The sequence below is a fragment of the Anomaloglossus baeobatrachus genome, chromosome 3, assembly GCF_048569485.1.
Source record: "Anomaloglossus baeobatrachus isolate aAnoBae1 chromosome 3, aAnoBae1.hap1, whole genome shotgun sequence".
Taxonomy (NCBI): domain Eukaryota; kingdom Metazoa; phylum Chordata; class Amphibia; order Anura; family Aromobatidae; genus Anomaloglossus; species Anomaloglossus baeobatrachus.
Genome location: NC_134355.1, coordinates 660,558,629 through 660,580,307, shown reverse-complemented (window position 1 = coordinate 660,580,307; position 21,679 = coordinate 660,558,629). Strand labels below are relative to the sequence as shown.

The window sequence follows — 21,679 nt, the reverse complement described above, 5'->3', positions numbered from 1 at the left end:
CATATTAATGAAAAGTTGAGTGGAAGGAAAAAGTGTGGTAGATAAAGGTGCACAAGCAACCGGGATAACCGCAACCTTAATAGGATTGTTAAGAAAAGGCCTTTAGAAAATTTGGGGGCAGATTCACAAAGAGTGGACTGCTGCTGGAGTCAGTGCTTCAAGAGTCACCACACACAGATGTATCCAGGACATGGGGTACAACTGTTGCATTCCTTGTGTTAAGCCACTCATTATTAATAGACAACGCCAGAAGCGTCTTACCTGGGCCAAGGAGAAAAATAACTGGACTGTTGCTCACTGGTCCAAGGTGTTGTTTTCAGATGAAAGTAAATTTTGCATTTCATTTGGAAATCGCGGTTTCAGAGTCTGGAGGAAGAGTGGAGAGGCCACAATCCAAGCTGCTGAGGTCTAGTGTAAAGTCTTAACAATCAGTGATGGTTTGGGGAGCCATGTCATCTGCTGGTTTAGGTCCACTGTGTTTCATCAAGACCAGAGTCAGCGCAGCCGTCTACCAGGAAATTTCAGAGCACTTCACGCTTCTCTCTGCCAACGAGCTTTTTGGAGATGGAAATTTCATTTTCCAGCAGGACTTGGCCCCTGTCTACACTGCCAAAGTACCAATATCTCGTTTACTAACCACAATATCACTGTGCTTGATTGGCCAGCAAACACACCTGACCTAAACCCCATAGAGAATCTATGACAGACACCAGACCCAACAATGCAGAGGAGCTGAAGGCTGCTATCAAAGCAACCTGGGCTTCCATAACACCTCAGCAGTGCCACAGGCTGATCACCTCCATGCCATGCCGCATTGATGCAGTAATTCATGCAAAAGGAGCCGTGACCAAGTATTGAGGCATTTACTGTACAGACTTTTCAGTAGGCGCCAACATTTCTGAGTGTTAAATCATTTTTCAGTTGGTCTTATATAATATTCTAATTTTCTGAGATAATGACTTTTGGGTTTTCATTGGCTGTAAGCCATAATCCTCAACATTAACAGAAATAAACACGTGATATAGATCCATTTGTGTGTAATGACTCTATAAAATATAGAGAAATTGATATCTCTGTGTGTAATGACTCTATATAATATATATATAAATAGATCCCTCTGTGTGTAATGACTCTATATAATATACAGTATAGGAATAAATATCTCTGTGTGTAATGACGCTATATAATATATAGAAATAGATCCCTCTGTGTGTAATGACTCTATATAATATATAGAAATAGATCCCTCTGTGTGTAATGACAAGGTAATATATAGAAATAGATCCCTCTGTGTGTAATGACTCTATATAATATATATATAGGAATAGATCCCTCTGTGTGTAATGACTCTATAGAATATATAGAAATAGATCCCTCTGTGTGTAATGACTCTATATAATATATAGGAATAGATCCCTCTGTGTGTAATCACTCTATAGAATATATAGGAATAAATCTTTGTGTGTAATGACTCTATATAATATATAGGAATAGATCCCTCTGTGTGTAATGACTCTATATAATATATAGGAATAGATCCCTCTGTGTGTAATGACTCTATATAATATATGCTTTCACTTTTTGTATTGAATTACTGGAATTAATTAAATTTTTGATGATATTCTAATTATTGAGATGCCCTTGTAACAGCACCTCATGATGACATAATGTGAAAATCCTTTTTCCTTTGGATTTTATGAGCTGAACTCATCAAGTGCTCAGTTTAAAAGAAACCTGTCAGCAACTGTTTACTATGTAATCTGAGAGTAGAATGATAACGGGACAGATACATTGATTCCAGTGATTTGTCACTTAGCTTACTGGTTGCTACGGCTGTTATAAAATCAAAGTTTTCTTTGCTGCAGATCTAGCAGAGCTATATGAAAATTTTAATTACCTTTCTTTACAGGGATAACATATCAGTACATAATTATGCAATTTTAATTACAGACACAGTACACTGTGGGTAAAAAAAAAGCTGAAAAGCAAGAGCCACAGATTTTTCCTGAAAGGGAATCTGTCATCAGGTTTTTGCTACCTCATCTGAGAGCAGCATGATGTAGGCAAAGAGACCCTGAAACCAACAATGTATCACTTAGATTACTGGCTGCAGCTGTTTTAGCACAATAAGAATATTTATATTTATCCATGAAGCAGAGCTGATATAGCTGTTCCGCTCACACCAGGCTCTCAGTAAACATTGTACATTGACTTGACAGTGAAGCGTTGATCAGAGGAGGAGTGTATCGGACTGGCGTGTGCATGACATTGTAGTCCAAGCAATAAGAAGTCCTGCTGGTTAAACTAACATAGCAAATACAGATCGGACAAGACAGGCATCCCTGAATTATGTGTTAACCCTTGCAGCACGCTGTCTTCAGCCTAAATAACAAAAACCTGCTGACAGATTCCCTTTAAAGTAACTAAAATAATAGTGTGAAAATAATGAGAATAATCACATTTCTGTAATGCAAAATATGTGATATATTTCATTTTTTTAGGAAAAGCCAAATCCTGAATTATACTTCAATAATGAAAACCTAACTGTGCTGGTTACAGACCTCTTTTCTGCGGGTATGGAGACCACCTCCACTACCCTGAGATGGGGCCTTCTACTGATGATGAAATATCCAGAAATCCAAAGTAAGAGCCCTTTATATATGGGAATGTATGTTTTATTTTCCTTTTATCAATGTAAATCAGATGGTAATATAGTAATTATCTACTTCTCTTTCTCTAATTTTATTTACTATTCATCATGATGGTGGCTGCCGTATTGCCTGAACAGCTGCTCTAAACTGTGCTCAACAGCTCAGAAATTTTCTTAACAGCTGCTACCTCAAAAATAAAGTGAAAAAACAATCTAGTATCTTCTATGGGAGAATGTAGTGGGCATGCTCTGTCACCTGTGCAGAGGTCCCTAGGCTGTGAAAGAGAGGAGGGAGTAAAAGCTGGAGAGTGATGTCACAATCTTGGGTCTTTTTTGAACTTCTGGACACTATGGTCACATAAAATCTCAATAAAGGTGAAAAAGGGGTTCATGCAACAATGTTGTGTACCCAACTGAGCACTAACTGCAAACAGAGCCCTTGCTACATGTCTACAGCTCGAAAAAAAAAATGTTTTGTCCAAATATAACCTTATTGTTTTTCTATGCAAGAAACTGTAGCAAAGCATTTGTGATTATGGGAACAAATCCAAACATACATACATACATAAAAAAAATTGTTTCAAAGAAGTGAGAGTCCTCAGTAGTTGATACCTTTTAATGGCTAACTAAAAATATGTAAATCTAATATATAAAGCTGAGTGTATGTGTGTGTGTGTGTGTGTGTGTGTGTGTGTGTGTGTGTGTATGTCCGCTAAAGGAATCCGCACCGTCACATTTGAAATCACAAAATTTTGCTCAGACGCCTCATGTGACTCAGGGAACATCATAGACTAAGTTTTGACGGGAAAATTTAACCCCGCGCTTTACAGTTATTCTCCAAAAAAAACTGCATCCATTAAAGTCAATGGAGCTTTGAGCTATTAGGTTATTAATAGGAGCTGTAATTGGTTGCTATAGGAACAAAGGACATTGTTAGTATAAGAAGCTTATGTGTGAGGTAATATGATGTTGGCGGAGAGACGGATAGAGAGAGACAGAGACAGAAAGAGACAGACAGGAAAAGAGATAGATAGAAAGAGACAGTCAAAGACACAGACAGGCAGAGAGACACAGACAGACAAGGAAAGAGACAGAGAGACAGGGAAAGAGACAGAGACAGAGAGGGAAAGAGACAGAGAGACAGGGAAAGAGACAGACAGAGAGACAGAGACAAGGAAAAAGACAGGGAAAGAAACAGACAAGAGACGGAGAAAGAGACAGAAACAGATGGGGAAAGAGACAGATGGGGAAAGAGACAGAGACAAGGAAAGTGCTTATGGGGCAGTAATGAATTGATCAATACATTAGCTAAATATCTCTTTTTTTCAAAATAATCCTCAGCAGTTATGCAATATCACCAAAAAATGTTTTTCATATGGCTAGTTGTATTTTTCATTCTTTATGTATCATCAAGCAGTTATGCTTGTTCATATTACTCTGAATTTGGTGTGCAGCTTTCACTTCATATAGATTATGTATTTTTGGCTAGCACCCTGTTCACATTTACAATGGAGTTCCAGCAGTCATATTGATTGTTATGCATTTTTTTTTTCTGTCTGAGAACCCAGTCCCGCCTTTTAGCCATGATTATTCAACTTCCTATATAGCCAGGTCCCTTGCTTCCCATACCTCAGGTTTCAGCCGCACATAGAGGTAACATTTGGTTAGGTACCCATGCATACAAGCAGGTTTTAACCGTATATAGAGGTAACCTTTTGTTAGGGACCCCATAAATAAGAGATTACCATGAAGTGGTTATGGGGCAGTAATGAATTGATCAATACATTAGCTAAATATCTCTTTTTTTCAAAATAATCCTCAGCAGTTATGCAATATCACCAAAAAAATGTTTTTCCATTTTTCATATGGCTACTTGTATTTTTCATTCTTTATGTATCATCAAACAGTTATGTTTGTTCATATTACTCTGAATTTGGTGTGCAGCTTTCACTTCATATAGATTATGTATTTTTTGGCTAGCACCCTGTTCACATTTACAATGGAGTTCCAGCAGTCATTTTGATTGTAGAGACAAGGAAAGAGACAGAGACAGACAGGGAAAGAGACAGACATGGAAAGAGACAGACGTGGAAAGAGACAGACAGGGAAAGAGACAGATGGGGAAAGAGACAGAGACGAGGAAAGAGACAGAGATAAGGAAAGAAACAGAGACAGACGGGGAAAGAGACAGACGGGGAAAGAGACAGACGGGGAAAGAGACAGACGAGGAAAGAGACAGACGAGGAAAGAGACAGATGAGGAAAGAGACAGATGGGGAAAGAGACAGATGGGGAAAAAGACAGAGAAAAGGAAAGAGACAGAGACAGATGAGGAAAGAGACAAGACGGGGAAAGAGACAGACGTGGAAAGAGACAGACGTGGAAAGAGACAGACGTGGAAAGAGACAGACGTGGAAAGAGACAGACGTGGAAAGAGACAGATGGGGAAAGGGACAGAGACAAGGAAAGAGACAGAGATAAGGAAATAAACAGAGACAGACTGGGAAAGGGACAGACGGGGAAAGAGACAGACGGGGAAAGAGACAGATGGGGAAAGAGACAGAGAAAAGGAAAGAGACAGAGACAGATGAGGAAAGAGACAAGACGTGGAAAGAGACAGACGGTGAAAGAGCATGCACCGCTCTTCCTTGGAGATGTCTTTCAGTTGTGTGAGATTCCTGGCTCGTCTTTCATGCACTGCTCTCTTTTGAGATCTAGCCACAGATTTTCAATGATGTTCAGATCAGGGGACTGTGAGGGCCACTGTAAAACCTTCAGCTTGCGCCTTCTGAGGTCGTCTATTGTGGATTTTGACATGTGTTAAGGATCATTATCCATTTGTGGAAACCATCCTCTTTTCAACTTCAGCTTTTTTAAAGATGGTGTTATGTTTGCATCAAGAATTTGTTGAAATTTCATTGAATCCATTCTTTCCTCTACCAGTGAAATGTTCCGCATGCAATTGGTTGCAACACAACCCCATAGCATGATTGATCCACACCATGCTTAATGGTTGGCAATATGGTCTTTTCCTGAAATTCTGTGCCCTTTTTTTCTCCACACATACCTTAAATCATTGTGGCCAAAGAGCTCTATCTTAACCTCATCGGTGCACAGGCCTTGTTTCCAAAATGCATCAGGCTTGTTTATATTTTTTTTTTGCATACTTCTAATGCTGCATTTTTTAGCGAGGATGCAGAAGAGGTTTTTTTCTGATGACTCTTCCATGAAGATCATATTTGTGCTGTTATCTCAATGTAGAACAATGTACTACAATTCCAGAGTCTGCTAAATCTTCCTGAAGGTCATTTCGGTTAAAGGGAACAAACCACCAGAGTTTTGCTATATCAGGTAAAGGCAGTGCCATACTGGCACTAGGATGTTGAATCTAACCATACGTTTTGTTCAAAGATTGGATGCTTGGTTGCTGAAATATATTTAATCAAAGTTCCAGAAATGCACTGCACTTTGATTGTTGTGAGCATCAGGGGCGGGCCTTTGTGAGTCAGGTTCTCGGTGTATATAACTCCTCCTGCATTATCTTCAGCTTCATCTGAATGTGGAGTAAATCAGGCATAGCTCGCAATTAAAACCTTGTGTTGGAAATGTGGGTTAATAAGGGTGCTGAGCACAGGAGAGGGCCACACACCCCAATGTGTAGTATGACAAAGAAAAAATACAAGACCCGCACACTTTTGGAAAGATTGTACAATAGTGTTCAAAGATCATGCATATTTAGGTACACCTTGTCGTGATTGTTTGGTTTTTGCACAATAATGCTAAGGGGTACTTTGCACGCTGCGACATCGCAAGCCGATGCTGCGATGCCGAGTGCGATAGTCCCCGCCCCCGTCGCAGCTGCGATATCCTTGTGATAGCTGCCACAGCGAACATTATCGCTACGGCAGCTTCACATGGACTCACCTGTCCTGGGACGTCGCTCTGGCCGGCGACCCGCCTCCTTATTAAGGGGGCGGGTCGTGCGGCGTCACAGCGATGTCACACGGCAGGCGGCCAATAGGAGCGGAGGGGCGGAGATGAGCGGGATGTAAACATCCCGCCCACCTCCTTCCTTCCGCATATCCTACGGAAGCCGCGGTGACGCCGGTAGGAGATGTTCCTCGCTCCTGCGACTTCACACACAGCGATGTGTGCTGCAGCAGTAGCGAGGAACAACATCGGACCGTCGAGTCAGCGTAATTATGGATTACGAAGACGCTGCACCGATGATACGATTACGATGCTTTTGCGCTCGTTAATTGTATCATCGAACCTTTACACACTACAATGTCGCATGCGATGCCGGAAGTACGTCATTTTCAATTTGACCCCACCGACATCACACCTGCGATGTCGTCGTGTGCAAAGCCCGCCTTAGTATCTTATGTTTTTAACACTTACAAATATATTTACGTTCATGTATTCCCACTTTTTAGTGCCCGCACCTGGCATAGAACTGCATTCAATGTAGTTTACGGTATCCGCATGATAACAGGTCAGATGGCAGAAGCCTGGTGCCAAGAAGCATCGTCCGCCTAGTTTGCCGATGTGGGAAAAAAATGTACTCTAATTGCTCTGTGGAGTGAATTTTTTTTTGTTATTCCAGAAAAATGTTATACAAATGTTAGAGTTGCATGCAGTATTTTTGGGGCGCTTGGAACATTTTGCACTAAAAAAAGTAGACAATAAGAATCTTTTTGATTTAGCACAAAATCTATGAACATTCTGGTACTGAAAACAGTATGAAATACCACAGGACATAAACAAAAAGGGAATTAAAAAAAATGCAAATGATGAATCGGGTTCTAAATGTGATAAAAACACAATGAGAAAACTTTAATAAATACTATTCTTACTTCTAGTTTTGTTTTTTATTTTCTTACATTTGTGAAATAGAAAAGGTCCAAAGTGAGATTGAGAAAGTTATTGGTTCGGCCGAACCGCAAGTGAGTCATCGTAAAGACATGCCTTATACTGATGCCGTCATCCATGAGATTCAACGTTTTGGAAACATTGTTCCAACCAATGTGCCCCATGCTACCACTCAGGATGTCCATTTCAGGGGATATCTCCTACCCAAGGTAAGAAAAATAGATATCAAGGCATATTAGTCTTTTTGTTTTTTTGGCAACATGTGTGATCTACCTTGGCATGTCCAACAAAGCCACGTGCACATAGTCATACACGTTAGTTATGTGCCAAAGTTTACAAATTCAGTGACCATCACCCATTTCGCCATACTGCCCATTGCTCGTCAGGGTGAAGTCCATGCACTAAAGTGACAGGATAAACTTAAAGTCACAGACCTACTCTACACATATCAGCTACCTTAAAGGGAACCTGTCACCAGATTTGGCGACTATAAGCTGTGGCCACCACCAGTGAGCTCTTATATACAGCGTTCTAACATGCTGTATATAAGAGCCCATGCTGCTGTGTAGAACGTAAAAAAACATCTTTATAATACTCACTTAAGGCTGTGTAAACCGTTCGGATGGGTGTCTTCGGTCTCCAGTTCGGCGCCTCCTCTTTCGTCCATCTTTGTCCTCCTTCTGAAGCCTGAGTGCATGACGCGTCCTATGTCATGCACTCTAGCCAGCATTGAGGTTCCGCGCATGCGCACTACAATACTTTGATCTGCTCTGCTCAGAACCTCAATGCAGGACCTCATCAGTAGCATTAACTAAATAATTTTATTACAACTTATTTGGTACAAATGCAGCAGTTCCAAAGGTGTTAGTTGTTTTTTTTTTTACATTACAGTACTGTTTCACAATAAAAACATACTCTAAGGAAAAGGTTTAACTTAATTTTTTATTTTTCTGTCAAAAGCGCTATATGAGAGTTTTTTTGTGGGGGCAATTGTTGTATTTATTACTACAACTTTGGTTTTACACATAGAGGTGAGCAATTAATCAAGTCATATCCTGATTCAGTGGCCAAATCACTATTCTGTGGCCATCGGGCAGAAGCTCTTTCATCTGCCTTCTACTTGCTGGCATCCCTGGTTCCATTTTTGATTAGCTGGATTAGTTTTCCATCATCATTACAGCGTGACGTTCATATGAAGCTGCACCAGGCTGGCTAATCAAAAGAAGAGCCCATATGCTCAAAGGCCAGAGAACTGAAGGGCTTCAGTCCGTTGGTTATTGAATAAAAGTAGAGCCACTGGACTATGGACCAGGTAATCGATTTGCTAAGCTCTAGATACACTTACATCTAATATATTTGTTTTTAACATTTTTTTAGGGCAAAGGATAGTCCTGCATCCTATTTTTAAGATTAGCCCTATATGTGTCTCCCAGTACAAACTTTTGTTTTAATAGCTGTTTATAAGAATTGTGCAGAAACCAAAACTGTCCATATTGGACATAATGTTACAATTGAGCCCTACCACGAGGATTAACAAACCAGAAGAGATAAAATACCTGTAGGTAACAGGACTCTATTAAGTCTCAAAAAATCCCTAATCTGTTCCTGATTTGTCCCTGCCTGACGACTGAGGCTGGCAACCCCATTCAGCATCAGCTGGGTCTGAGTGACCTTAACTGAACCTTCAACTCACGATTGCTAGCGATGTCGAGTGCGATAGCACCTGCCCCCGTCACTCGTTCGACATTTGGTGATCACTGCCATAGCGAACATTATCGCTACGGCAGCGTCACACGCACATACCTTGTCAGCGATGTCGCTGTGACCGCCGAACAATCCCTCCCTCAAGGGAAAGGTGCGTTCGGCGTCATAGCGACGTCACTGCGGCGTCACTAAGCGGCCGGCCAATAGAAGCGGAGGGGCGGAGATGAGCGGGACGTAACATCCCGCCCACCTCCTTCCTTACGCATTGCCGGTGGACGCAGGTAAGAAGATGTTCCTCGTTCCTGCAGTGTCACACATAGCGATGTGTGATACCGCAGGAACGACGAACAACATCGTACCTTTGGCAGCAGCGATATTAAGGAAAGGAGCGACGTGTCAACGATCCCCGTTTTGAACGACTTTGCGATTGTTGATTGTCGCTCCTTGGTGTCACACGCTGCGATGTAGCTGTCGCGGGCGGAGGAGGGGACGCTGTGCTCTCCCACTGCTCGGATCCGGCTGCCGCTGCTGCTGCGGCCTGCTGCTGCTCGGTGGCTCGAGCGATGGGCCGGATCCCGGGGACTCGAGCGGCGCTCCTTGCCCATGAGTGAAAGGGGTTTGGTTTTTTGGAATAGTTTATTGTCCGTGACGCCACCCACAGTTGTGGTGATTGTATGGCCACCACCGCTGCTCTGTATGGGAATCCCGGGAGCGGTGACAGAGAGCAGCAAAGTTGTTAGTTCTCACCTCCGTGGGTAGGGAGTGGTTGTCCCGGGGCCCAGTGATGAGTTGGGGGATGAGGGATGGCGGGGCCGGTGCAGGCTTGGTGGGGTGCAGGGACGCGGGGGCAGCGCTGTGCCTCACGGCACTGTGGTACTCACTCAGCCTGAGATGGTGACACAGTTCTCGGTAAAACACACGGCTGGAAAGACGGTTCCCACGTACGGCTGCTGTTGCTTTTCCCCGGTAGTTGACGGTGACGGTCCCTTTTCCTGCACCTAAGTCTATGTTGGTAGCGATGGGTTCCCACTGGTAACCCGCTCCCCGGCTTGGATATGTGCCAGAGGAGCCCCTCCTTGCCCGCAGGCGCTGGCCCTGAGAAACTGGTGCCTTGGCGGTGGCGGTGTCTCTCTCTAATGGTTGGACTGTTGCCTTCAATCGGGACTTGGTTGTTGGGAGACCCAGAGGTTCCCTTCACTGACGGATTTGGCAAATTCACGGCGACTCCTAGCCTTGCTGGGATCCGAAAAGCCCCTGCCAATAGTGCTGGCTTCTCTTCGTATACCGCTCCGGTACCGCCGGGCCACCACCCGACCGTGGCCCTTTCGGCAACCTCCAAGCAGCCTCTCCTGCAGACAGTCACCGCCGTCTGCTGACCTTGCTGTCTCAGTCCGGGGCACACACCCGGACCAACTTCAGGCTTTCTCAACTGTCACTTTCTCTTCCACCTTTACTCCTCTCTCTTGCTCCTCTACCACTTCACTGTTTACTACTTCACTTCCACTCTCTATCTCTCCCTAAACTCTTCTGCCTGGTTTTCCCGCCTCTAGGGCTGTGAACTCCTCGGTGGGCGGAGCCAACCGCCTGGCCCACCCCCTGGTGTGGACATCAGCCCCTGGAGGAAGGCAACAAGGATTTTTGTGTAGCTTTGGTGTACCTATCCGGGGTGTAGGGTGTGATGGTGTCATGACCTGTGACCCCTGGCTTGCCCAGGGCGTCACATTCCCCCTTAGCAAAATGCAGACCGTCCGCGGGCTGCCCGTCCAACACCGATTTTATTTTTCTGAAAAAGGTAAACATTTGAACAGTTAGAAAAACATCATCCCACAGCGGGAGGTACGATACTTAAACGTTACGTAACAGACGGTTGCTGCTGCCGCTCTCTCCCACCCAAGTAACCTGGCCCTGATGCTGCCTCTAAGAAACAGGCAGCACCCCATGACCCCAGTCCTGAACCAGTTACCCGAGCGGAATCTGTCCTTCCCCTCCAGAAAGTAGCCACCGGTTCCTGTGGTGGCTGGGCCCCAGCCTGCTCTACTGCGGGCCCTCCCTCCAACCTGCCTCTCCGGAGGCGGTAACGGTGCTGCAACGGAAACATTTTTATTTACAAGCCACTTAACATTTGTGGTTGCCCTGCATGTTCACGGGCTTGTCCATAGGAGTTCCTATGCAAACAACTTCACTCGGTACCCACGGGGACAACGGTGTTGGCAACGGCCGGTTCCAAATCACGGTAATCAGGTGAACTTCACGGTTTCATTTTCTCTTATCATCTTTTGCAAACTTTAAAACTTTCAAACGCACACAGACTTCTGGTCTCAATGGGGACGGTGCAACGGTGTCCCGCTGCCATCACTCGGAGTCCTCAGCATCACCTGAGGGAGGGGGCTCGGCGCTCACACGGGACTCCTGGCTGCCCCTTAACTTAGCATCCAGCGCGAACCACCCCCTCTCCCCACAGTGCCGGGTGTACTGGACCAAGTCGCCCGGCATCAGGTTCCGACCAGGGTGCTCCTCTGGCAGGTGAGCATTCACATCCCGCCGGGCTATAAACACTTCGGCCTCCAGGCCCGGTTCATATATGAATCCATAGCCCCGGCGGACATCAAACCGCCTCACCTGCCCCTCATACAACGGGCCCCGGACACGGAAAGTTGCCTGACGGAGGTTCTCTTTTTCCCGGATTGCACGGGCCACCAACTCCGCCTTCTTCCTTTCCCTCTCTTCAATCTCCAGGCCCAACGGTACCGGCTCCCTGTCCCAGTACGGCGCTGCTGCGAGCTCCGGCGCACGGGTCAGGCCCCGCGAGACATTTTGGACGCTGCCCACTGTTAGGGATCTGGGCGGCAGGTCCCGCGGCTTCTTGGCCTTGGACGCCGCCTTGCAGCGGCAACCCGGCGCAACCTCAGCCGAGGTGTGGGGGATGGGCACAGGGGCTTTCCGCAGTTGGGCCTTCGGCATGGAGCGGGCTCTCGGCTCCGGCTCGGGGGACTTCTCGGGGGATGCCTCCGGTTCACACTTCGGGGCTTTCCACGGCAGCACCTCCGGTTTGCTACGGGCTCCGGCTACAGGTCGGCCCGCCGGGGCGGGCATGCTGGGTATCGCTACCGGTTGCGGTGGCAGCGGGCCTAGTGGCGGGGTCACAGCTTCCGAGATGGGTGGCGAGGGAGGTAACAGGGCGAGAGGGTTTTGACCGGGTCCCGCAGCCGCGATGACCGGCCCTTCAAGGGCATCGGGGCGTGGGTCACTCACCCTCCCTTCCTCAGCTTCCTCCTCGCGTCTCCGCACGGTCGCTATGACATCCGCCATGTCGGTCTCCCACTCCTCCATGAGGAGCTGCATCTTGACCTGCAGCCTCTGGTAGAGCTGCGCGGTCCGGATCTCCACCCACGCCGCGGTTCCCGGCGCGGGGGCTACGGTGCTTCGGGATGGCATCCACATGCTGCTGGCGGCTTCTTCCAGGAACAAGATGGCTGCAGATGGCTGTTTTGGCCTTCGCGCCTCTGCTACTCGAGAAGACGCTCGAGTGGGAACTCTTTGCGCCAAATATGGCGGCTTCTGAAATTTTCCGGCCGGACACCTCCGGCGGTAACAAGGCGCACCTCTACCAGACGGCAGAGCGGTAAGATCCTGTTCGTGATGCCAAGTTGTCGCGGGCGGAGGAGGGGACGCTGCGCTCTCCCACTGCTCGGGTCCGGCTGCCGCTGCTGCTGCGGCCTGCTGCTGCTCGGTGGCTCAAGCGATGGGTCGGATCCCGGGGACTCGAGCGGCGCTCCTCGCCCGTGAGTGAAAGGGGTTTGGTTTTTGGGATAGTTTATTGTCCGTGACGCCACCCCCGGTTGTGGTGATTGTAGGGACACCACCGCTGCTCTGTATGGGAATCCTGGGAGCGGTGACAGGGAGCAGCAAAGTTGTTAGTTCACTCCTCCGTGGGTAGGGGGTGGTTGTCCCGGGGCCCAGTGATGAGTTGGGGGATGAGGGATGGCGGGGCCGGTGCAGGCTTGGTGGGGTGCAGGGACGCGGGGGCAGCGCTGTGCCTCACGGCACTGTGGTACTCACTCAGCCTGAGATGGTGACACAGTTCTCGGTAAAACACACGGCTGGAAAGACGGTTCCCACGTACGGCTGCTGTTGCTTTTCCCCGGTAGTTGACGGTGACGGTCCCTTTTCCTGCACCTAAGTCTATGTTGGTAGCGATGGGTTCCCACTGGTAACCCGCTCCCCGGCTTGGATATGTGCCAGAGGAGCCCCTCCTTGCCCGCAGGCGCTGGCCCTGAGAAACTGGTGCCTTGGCGGTGGCGGTGTCTCTCTCTAATGGTTGGACTGTTGCCTTCAATCGGGACTTGGTTGTTGGGAGACCCAGAGGTTCCCTTCACTGACGGATTTGGCAAATTCACGGCGACTCCTAGCCTTGCTGGGATCCGAAAAGCCCCTGCCAATAGTGCTGGCTTCTCTTCGTATACCGCTCCGGTACCGCCGGGCCACCACCCGACCGTGGCCCTTTCGGCAACCTCCAAGCAGCCTCTCCTGCAGACAGTCACCGCCGTCTGCTGACCTTGCTGTCTCAGTCCGGGGCACACACCCGGACCAACTTCAGGCTTTCTCAACTGTCACTTTCTCTTCCACCTTTACTCCTCTCTCTTGCTCCTCTACCACTTCACTGTTTACTACTTCACTTCCACTCTCTATCTCTCCCTAAACTCTTCTGCCTGGTTTTCCCGCCTCTAGGGCTGTGAACTCCTCGGTGGGCGGAGCCAACCGCCTGGCCCACCCCCTGGTGTGGACATCAGCCCCTGGAGGAAGGCAACAAGGATTTTTGTGTAGCTTTGGTGTACCTATCCGGGGTGTAGGGTGTGATGGTGTCATGACCTGTGACCCCTGGCTTGCCCAGGGCGTCACATTCCCCCTTAGCAAAATGCAGACCGTCCGCGGGCTGCCCGTCCAACACCGATTTTATTTTTCTGAAAAAGGTAAACATTTGAACAGTTAGAAAAACATCATCCCACAGCGGGAGGTACGATACTTAAACGTTACGTAACAGACGGTTGCTGCTGCCGCTCTCTCCCACCCAAGTAACCTGGCCCTGATGCTGCCTCTAAGAAACAGGCAGCACCCCATGACCCCAGTCCTGAACCAGTTACCCGAGCGGAATCTGTCCTTCCCCTCCAGAAAGTAGCCACCGGTTCCTGTGGTGGCTGGGCCCCAGCCTGCTCTACTGCGGGCCCTCCCTCCAACCTGCCTCTCCGGAGGCGGTAACGGTGCTGCAACGGAAACATTTTTATTTACAAGCCACTTAACATTTGTGGTTGCCCTGCATGTTCACGGGCTTGTCCATAGGAGTTCCTATGCAAACAACTTCACTCGGTACCCACGGGGACAACGGTGTTGGCAACGGCCGGTTCCAAATCACGGTAATCAGGTGAACTTCACGGTTTCATTTTCTCTTATCATCTTTTGCAAACTTTAAAACTTTCAAACGCACACAGACTTCTGGTCTCAATGGGGACGGTGCAACGGTGTCCCGCTGCCATCACTCGGAGTCCTCAGCATCACCTGAGGGAGGGGGCTCGGCGCTCACACGGGACTCCTGGCTGCCCCTTAACTTAGCATCCAGCGCGAACCACCCCCTCTCCCCACAGTGCCGGGTGTACTGGACCAAGTCGCCCGGCATCAGGTTCCGACCAGGGTGCTCCTCTGGCAGGTGAGCATTCACATCCCGCCGGGCTATAAACACTTCGGCCTCCAGGCCCGGTTCATATATGAATCCATAGCCCCGGCGGACATCAAACCGCCTCACCTGCCCCTCATACAACGGGCCCCGGACACGGAAAGTTGCCTGACGGAGGTTCTCTTTTTCCCGGATTGCACGGGCCACCAACTCCGCCTTCTTCCTTTCCCTCTCTTCAATCTCCAGGCCCAACGGTACCGGCTCCCTGTCCCAGTACGGCGCTGCTGCGAGCTCCGGCGCACGGGTCAGGCCCCGCGAGACATTTTGGACGCTGCCCACTGTTAGGGATCTGGGCGGCAGGTCCCGCGGCTTCTTGGCCTTGGACGCCGCCTTGCAGCGGCAACCCGGCGCAACCTCAGCCGAGGTGTGGGGGATGGGCACAGGGGCTTTCCGCAGTTGGGCCTTCGGCATGGAGCGGGCTCTCGGCTCCGGCTCGGGGGACTTCTCGGGGGATGCCTCCGGTTCACACTTCGGGGCTTTCCACGGCAGCACCTCCGGTTTGCTACGGGCTCCGGCTACAGGTCGGCCCGCCGGGGCGGGCATGCTGGGTATCGCTACCGGTTGCGGTGGCAGCGGGCCTAGTGGCGGGGTCACAGCTTCCGAGATGGGTGGCGAGGGAGGTAACAGGGCGAGAGGGTTTTGACCGGGTCTCGCAGCCGCGATGACCGGCCCTTCAAGGGCATCGGGGCGTGGGTCACTCACCCTCCCTTCCTCAGCTTCCTCCTCGCGTCTCCGCACGGTCGCTATGACATCCGCCATGTCGGTCTCCCACTCCTCCATGAGGAGCTGCATCTTGACCTGCAGCCTCTGGTAGAGCTGCGCGGTCCGGATCTCCACCCATGCCGCGGTTCCCGGCGCGGGGGCTACGGTGCTTCGGGATGGCATCCACATGCTGCTGGCGGCTTCTTCCAGGAACAAGATGGCTGCAGATGGCTGTTTTGGCCTTCGCGCCTCTGCTACTCGAGAAGACGCTCGAGTGGGAACTCTTTGCGCCAAATATGGCGGCTTCTGAAATTTTCCGGCCGGACACCTCCGGCGGTAACAAGGCGCACCTCTACCAGACGGCAGAGCGGTAAGATCCTGTTCGTGATGCCAAGTTGTCGCGGGCGGAGGAGGGGACGCTGCGCTCTCCCACTGCTCGGGTCCGGCTGCCGCTGCTGCTGCGGCCTGCTGCTGCTCGGTGGCTCAAGCGATGGGTCGGATCCCGGGGACTCGAGCGGCGCTCCTCGCCCGTGAGTGAAAGGGGTTTGGTTTTTGGGATAGTTTATTGTCCGTGACGCCACCCCCGGTTGTGGTGATTGTAGGGACACCACCGCTGCTCTGTATGGGAATCCTGGGAGCGGTGACAGGGAGCAGCAAAGTTGTTAGTTCACTCCTCCGTGGGTAGGGGGTGGTTGTCCCGGGGCCCAGTGATGAGTTGGGGGATGAGGGATGGCGGGGCCGGTGCAGGGCTTGGTGGGGTGCAGGGACGCGGGGGCAGCGCTGTGCCTCACGGCACTGTGGTACTCACTCAGCCTGAGACGGTGACACAGTTCTCGGTAAAACACACGGCTGGAAAGACGGTTCCCACGGACGGCTGCTGTTGCTTTTCCCCGGTAGTTGACGGTGATGGTCCCTTTTCCTGCACCTAAGTCTATGTTAGTAGCAATGGGTTCCCACCGGTAACCCGCTCCCCGGCTTGGATATGTGCCGGAGGAGCCCCTCTTTGCCCGCAGGCGCTGGCCCTGAGAAACTGGTGCCTTGGCGGTGGCGATGTCTCTCTCTAACGGTCGGACTGTTGCCTTCAATCGGGACTTGGTTGTTGGGAGACCCAGAGGTCCCCTTCACTGACGGATTTGGCAAATTCACGGCGACTCCTAGCCTTGCCGGGATCCGAAAAGCCCCTGCCAATGGTGCTGGCTTCTCTTCATATACCGCTCCGGTACCGCCGGGCCACCACCCGACCGCGGCCTTTTCGGCAACCTCCAAGCAGCCTCTCCTGCAGACAGTCACCGCCGTCTGCTGACCTTGCTGTCTCAGTCCGGGGCACACACCCGGACCAACTTCAGGCTTTCTCAACTGTCACTTTCTCTTCCACCTTTACTCCTTTCTCTTGCTCCTCTACCACTGTTTACTCCTTTACTTCCACTGTCTATCTCTCCCTAAACTCTTCTGCCTGGTTTTCCCGCCTCCAGGGCTGTGAACTCCTCGGTGGGCGGAGCCAACCGCCTGGCCCACCCCCTGGTGTGGACATCAGCCCCTGGAGGAAGGCAACAAGGATTTTTGTGTAGCTTTGGTGTACCTATCCGGGGTGTAGGGTGTGATGGTGTCATGACCTGTGACCCCTGGCTTGTCCAGGGCGTCACATAGCTACCGGCGCCGGATGTCGCTACCGGCGCCGGATGTGCGGCACTAACGACGTGACCCGACGATATATCAGTAGCGATGTTGCAGCATGTAAAGCACCCTTAAGAATATTATGTAATGGCCTGGCTAAAAAGTCTCTTTAGAAGGGAGGAATGGAATGAGTTTTTGACTTTTCAAGATACAGGGAGTTGAAGCTGGGTTCAAAAGTTTAGTGATGTTCTAAAGACCCACAAATTTGAGAACAAATTTCCTAGAAGCCACTTTAAGAAGTAGATTCTTAAAGGACAACCAGACAAACTCTCCTATTGTAAAGACAGGGGCCTTTCCGAGTTTGCAGTTTGCTCCTTTTCTGCCAAGTCACTAGTCACCAAAAGATCCTCTTTGACTTCCCTCCAGACTTTTATCAATTGGGAAGAAAATATGTCCTCCTTTGTATGGAGGACTGCAATCCAGAAAAAATAATAAAAAAAAAACATATGAAATCCAACAGAATAAAAACAGCTGAGGTTCTGATAATCATGTCTGCTCTTTAGACGCTTAGCAGCATCAATATGCAATAGGTTTTTACGATCGGTAAATATTGCTAACTTGTGTTTAGCCATGTCCAACCAGTGTCTCTATTCTTTAATGGTTCTTTTAACCTCCATAAACTTGTGGACACCGATATAGTTAAATTCTGCTAGTGACAATTTCTGAGAGTAAAAAGGAAAAACTGTTCTCCTTGCAGAGGCTGACAAACCAATCTGGCTATGAGTGGTGAGGAGTCTTATAGCTGCAATGCTCCTCTGGGAAATATTCAAATTGTTTCTTCAGGGAGGAGAGAGTCAAACTCTAGCGCCACCTATTGGAAGTAGCAATCCTAAAAGTCAAAAGTGCCTCTTTAATGAGCCTTTTAATATGACCTAGGATTTATGCCTGCGGGAGGAAACGCGTCGGGACTGGACTCATTCTTAGGACAACTTCTCAGATACGTTTATTTGGCTCACCATCTGATTTGGATAGGGGGTTACTATTTTGCCTAATTGGTGTGTTTTGCTGTGCAGGGCTTACTAGGGTCATGCCGAGTTTCCCATCGGTGAATGGGGGCGCCACAACCCTAGGGCATCATATCCTCCATTGCTAAGTAGGGAGAGACTAACTAGGGGTTATTTGGGGCCAGTCTTAATTTTCATCCTCCCTCCTAGCACGTGTTATTGTATATTCTGCACTTTATCTATTTAATGTTGTTTGTGATTTGGTTTTTGACTTTTTAAAAAATATTATTAAAATATATATTTTATTGGGGTTTCTCCCCTTATGATCTTTATATCCACAGGATAGCATTCTGCTGCTTAGTTAGAAATCTATGGGGCTTTCAGAAACAGCGAGAGAACATCTGACCCTTTTTCTGACATGAATGAGTTCCCCAGTAGTCACATATTTATCACCAAACTTAAGAATATGTAAAATATGTTCTTAGCTGGATTTGTCGCTTACCAAAGGCGTCTAGTTGATCCCATTAGCATGCCATCTGGTTCAAGGGGTGTATTTGTAGTTCCTGGCAATAGATCGGGAGAATCATACATCATATCTCCCAGGACTGGCGATGGATGCTATCATCAGCATTGTGATCATATGCTTAGTGACAAATCTAATTAGTTAAGGTCCATTGTAAATATCCCTTCTTGAATCTTTCAGGGGACATATGTGATGCCGCTACTGACCTCCGTACTTTATGATAAAGATCATTTTGTGAAAGCCGATGAGTTCTACCCGGGACACTTTCTGGATTCCAGGGGAAATTTTGTAAGGAAAGAAGCGTTCATGCCTTTTTCAGCCGGTGAGTTGTCCTCTCAGAAATCTTCTATAATGACTCGAGATGAGAGAATTTATCCACTTACAAGACCACCAAACTGAATGTAATACAACCTTATCAATATATAAAAATGATCTATATTCATCTTCAGGAAATATTACAATGCTCAAAACTATGCCATAATGCTAATTAGGCATGTTTTTCTACAACTGTAATTTTTATATATTTGAATTAATTTTTATATTTTAGAAAAGGTGACCTGTTGGTGGGCTGCTTTACCCATAAGGGTTAAAATGTACAATTCCAGCGCAGCCCAAAAGCATATGGGTCATTGTTGTATGCAGGCTTGGACTGGCCCACAGGGGAATAGGTAAATCTCCCTAGGTATGACTTTCATATACCTCCATCTGTGCCCCAAATGTACTGCTATGGTCAAAGTTGGACAGGCAAACCAAAAGCCTACCAGTCCTATTGGCTCTAGGGTTCCACTATTTAGCTACATAAAAATATTAGATTACAGACATTCCTTTGTACTAAAACTGAAATGACAAAGGAGGGGGCGCTGAAGGTGTCTTATCTGATGGTAGCAGAAAAAATTAAATTAGGCACACTAACCTGGTATATATATCAGCTCACCGTGTGGAAGCTCAATCCTGGTTTCTTCCTGGAGCACGGACAGGCACTGCCACGGCCCGATATAACAATAGAAGAAGAAAGGGATGTCCAGCTCTTCAGGCAGAGAAAACCAAGGTTTTCTCTGCCTGAAGAGCTGGACATCCCTTTCTTCTTCTAACACTAACCTGGTGCGGTTGTGTTACAGACACAACCACTATAACCACGTGTTGAGGAAGGCTGCTTTAGAACCCAGATGGGTAATGTTGGAGGAGATGGAAAAAAAGGGTTAATCCATGCTGCCAGAAGAACATCACTAAAGATCAATGGGGATTAAGATATTTGATTTTATTGTTGTACGCGTTTCGGAGCTGTATCCCTCCTTCTTCAGGAACAAAAATCAATATTGTACATTAATTAATATTTGCTCCTGAAGGAGGAGTCTGTGGCTCCAAAACCTGTCAAACAATAAAATCAAATATCTTTCCTCATTGATCTTCAGTGATCTTCTTCTGGCAGTGCGGATTAACCCTTTTCTTCCATGTCCTCCATTATTACTGACATTTAGAAGTTTCTGTAGGCCACTTTACACTCTGCAATCTCGCTAGCGAGATCGCTAGCGAGCGTACCCGCCCCCGTCGTTTGTGCATCACGGGCAAATCGCTGCCTGTGGCGCACAATATCGTTAGGCCACATCACACATACTTACTTTCCCTGTAACGTCGCTGTGGCCGGCGAACCGCCTCCTTTCTAAGGGGGCGGTTCGTGTGGCATCACAGCGACGTCAGACGGCAGGCGGCCAATAGAAGCAGAGGGGCAGAGAGCAGCCGAAGGAAATACACGCCCACCTCGTTGCTGGCTGAACGCAGGTAAGCTGTTGTTCCTCGTTCCTGTGGTGTCACACATAGCGATGGGTGCTGCCGCAGGAAGGATGAACAACCTGCATCAGCAACGGCATTTGGGATTAGAACGACGTGTCAACGATCAACGATATGGTGAGTAATTTTGATCGTTAGCGGTCGTTCCTGCATTTCATATGCAATGACATTGCAAACTAGGAGGATGTGCGTCACAAATTCCGTGACCCCAATGACATCTCGCTAGCGATGTCGTTGTGTGTAAAGCAGCCTTATGCGTTTCTAAATTATATTAAAGTGGGTTAGTTTGCTAAATGAACGATGATATGCTGGTTTGATCTGTATATCAAGTGCATTGTGCCAACTATTGCTCATTTATAAAGGGTTGGGGCCAATTCTGTAGAGAGGTCCATGAGGAATTGTATGGGGGCAGATAGGGATAGTCCAATTGTATTATGCAATCACTGTCTCCACTAACGTGTTAAAAAGTTAATTTTTGGAACTATATAGTACCCTGTGTTTTTCCCTTTAAAGAATATTAACTTTTATCCTATACTTTATGGTTTTTTTGTAGGTAAGAGAAGTTGCGCTGGAGAAAACTTGGCCAAAATGGAGCTGTTCATGTTCTTCACAAAACTACTGCAGAACTTCACATTTAAGGCTCCTTCTGGGGTCACATTAGACCTAACTGCTGCAGTTGGATTTACAGCTACACCAATGCCCCATAAGATATGTGCTATTCCTCATGTGTAACATATGAGTGTCACCTACATGTCAAATTTAAATAATTGCCTAGATAAATTGATGTTAAAACATAATTTACAATGGTGAAATATTACAACTATAAACCAGGGAATTTTATACATCTCACCAACTTCTATAATAAATTAATATTTGTTTAAAGAGTAAATATCATTTTAATTTTAATCTCCTAAATCAATAGTAAACATGAAAATAAGAAACTTTCTAATATATCTCATCAGGTAAATCTGCTTATTTCTCTTCCTACACGATAGATGGCACACAGTTACTTCATATATTGTGTCCCTGATTATCACACGGGATCACATTTCCCGGCTGGATTATTCAGCCATCATCTGCTTCTAACAGCTGTGG

General features: G+C 47.8%; 1 protein-coding gene across 1 annotated transcript in view; it reads left to right on the top strand.

The window, feature by feature from the left end:
- The window catches only part of LOC142297388 (cytochrome P450 2C5-like), a 159,394-nt gene extending 138,078 nt beyond the window's left edge, over nucleotides 1-21,316 (top strand). The window contains exons 10-13 of the mRNA XM_075341614.1: nucleotides 2,502-2,643; nucleotides 7,546-7,730; nucleotides 18,977-19,118; nucleotides 21,138-21,316. Coding sequence (XP_075197729.1) covers nucleotides 2,502-2,643; nucleotides 7,546-7,730; nucleotides 18,977-19,118; nucleotides 21,138-21,316 — 648 coding nt within the window. The remainder of the gene's footprint in view (nucleotides 1-2,501; nucleotides 2,644-7,545; nucleotides 7,731-18,976; nucleotides 19,119-21,137) is intronic.
- The last annotated feature ends 363 nt before the right edge of the window (nucleotides 21,317-21,679 follow it).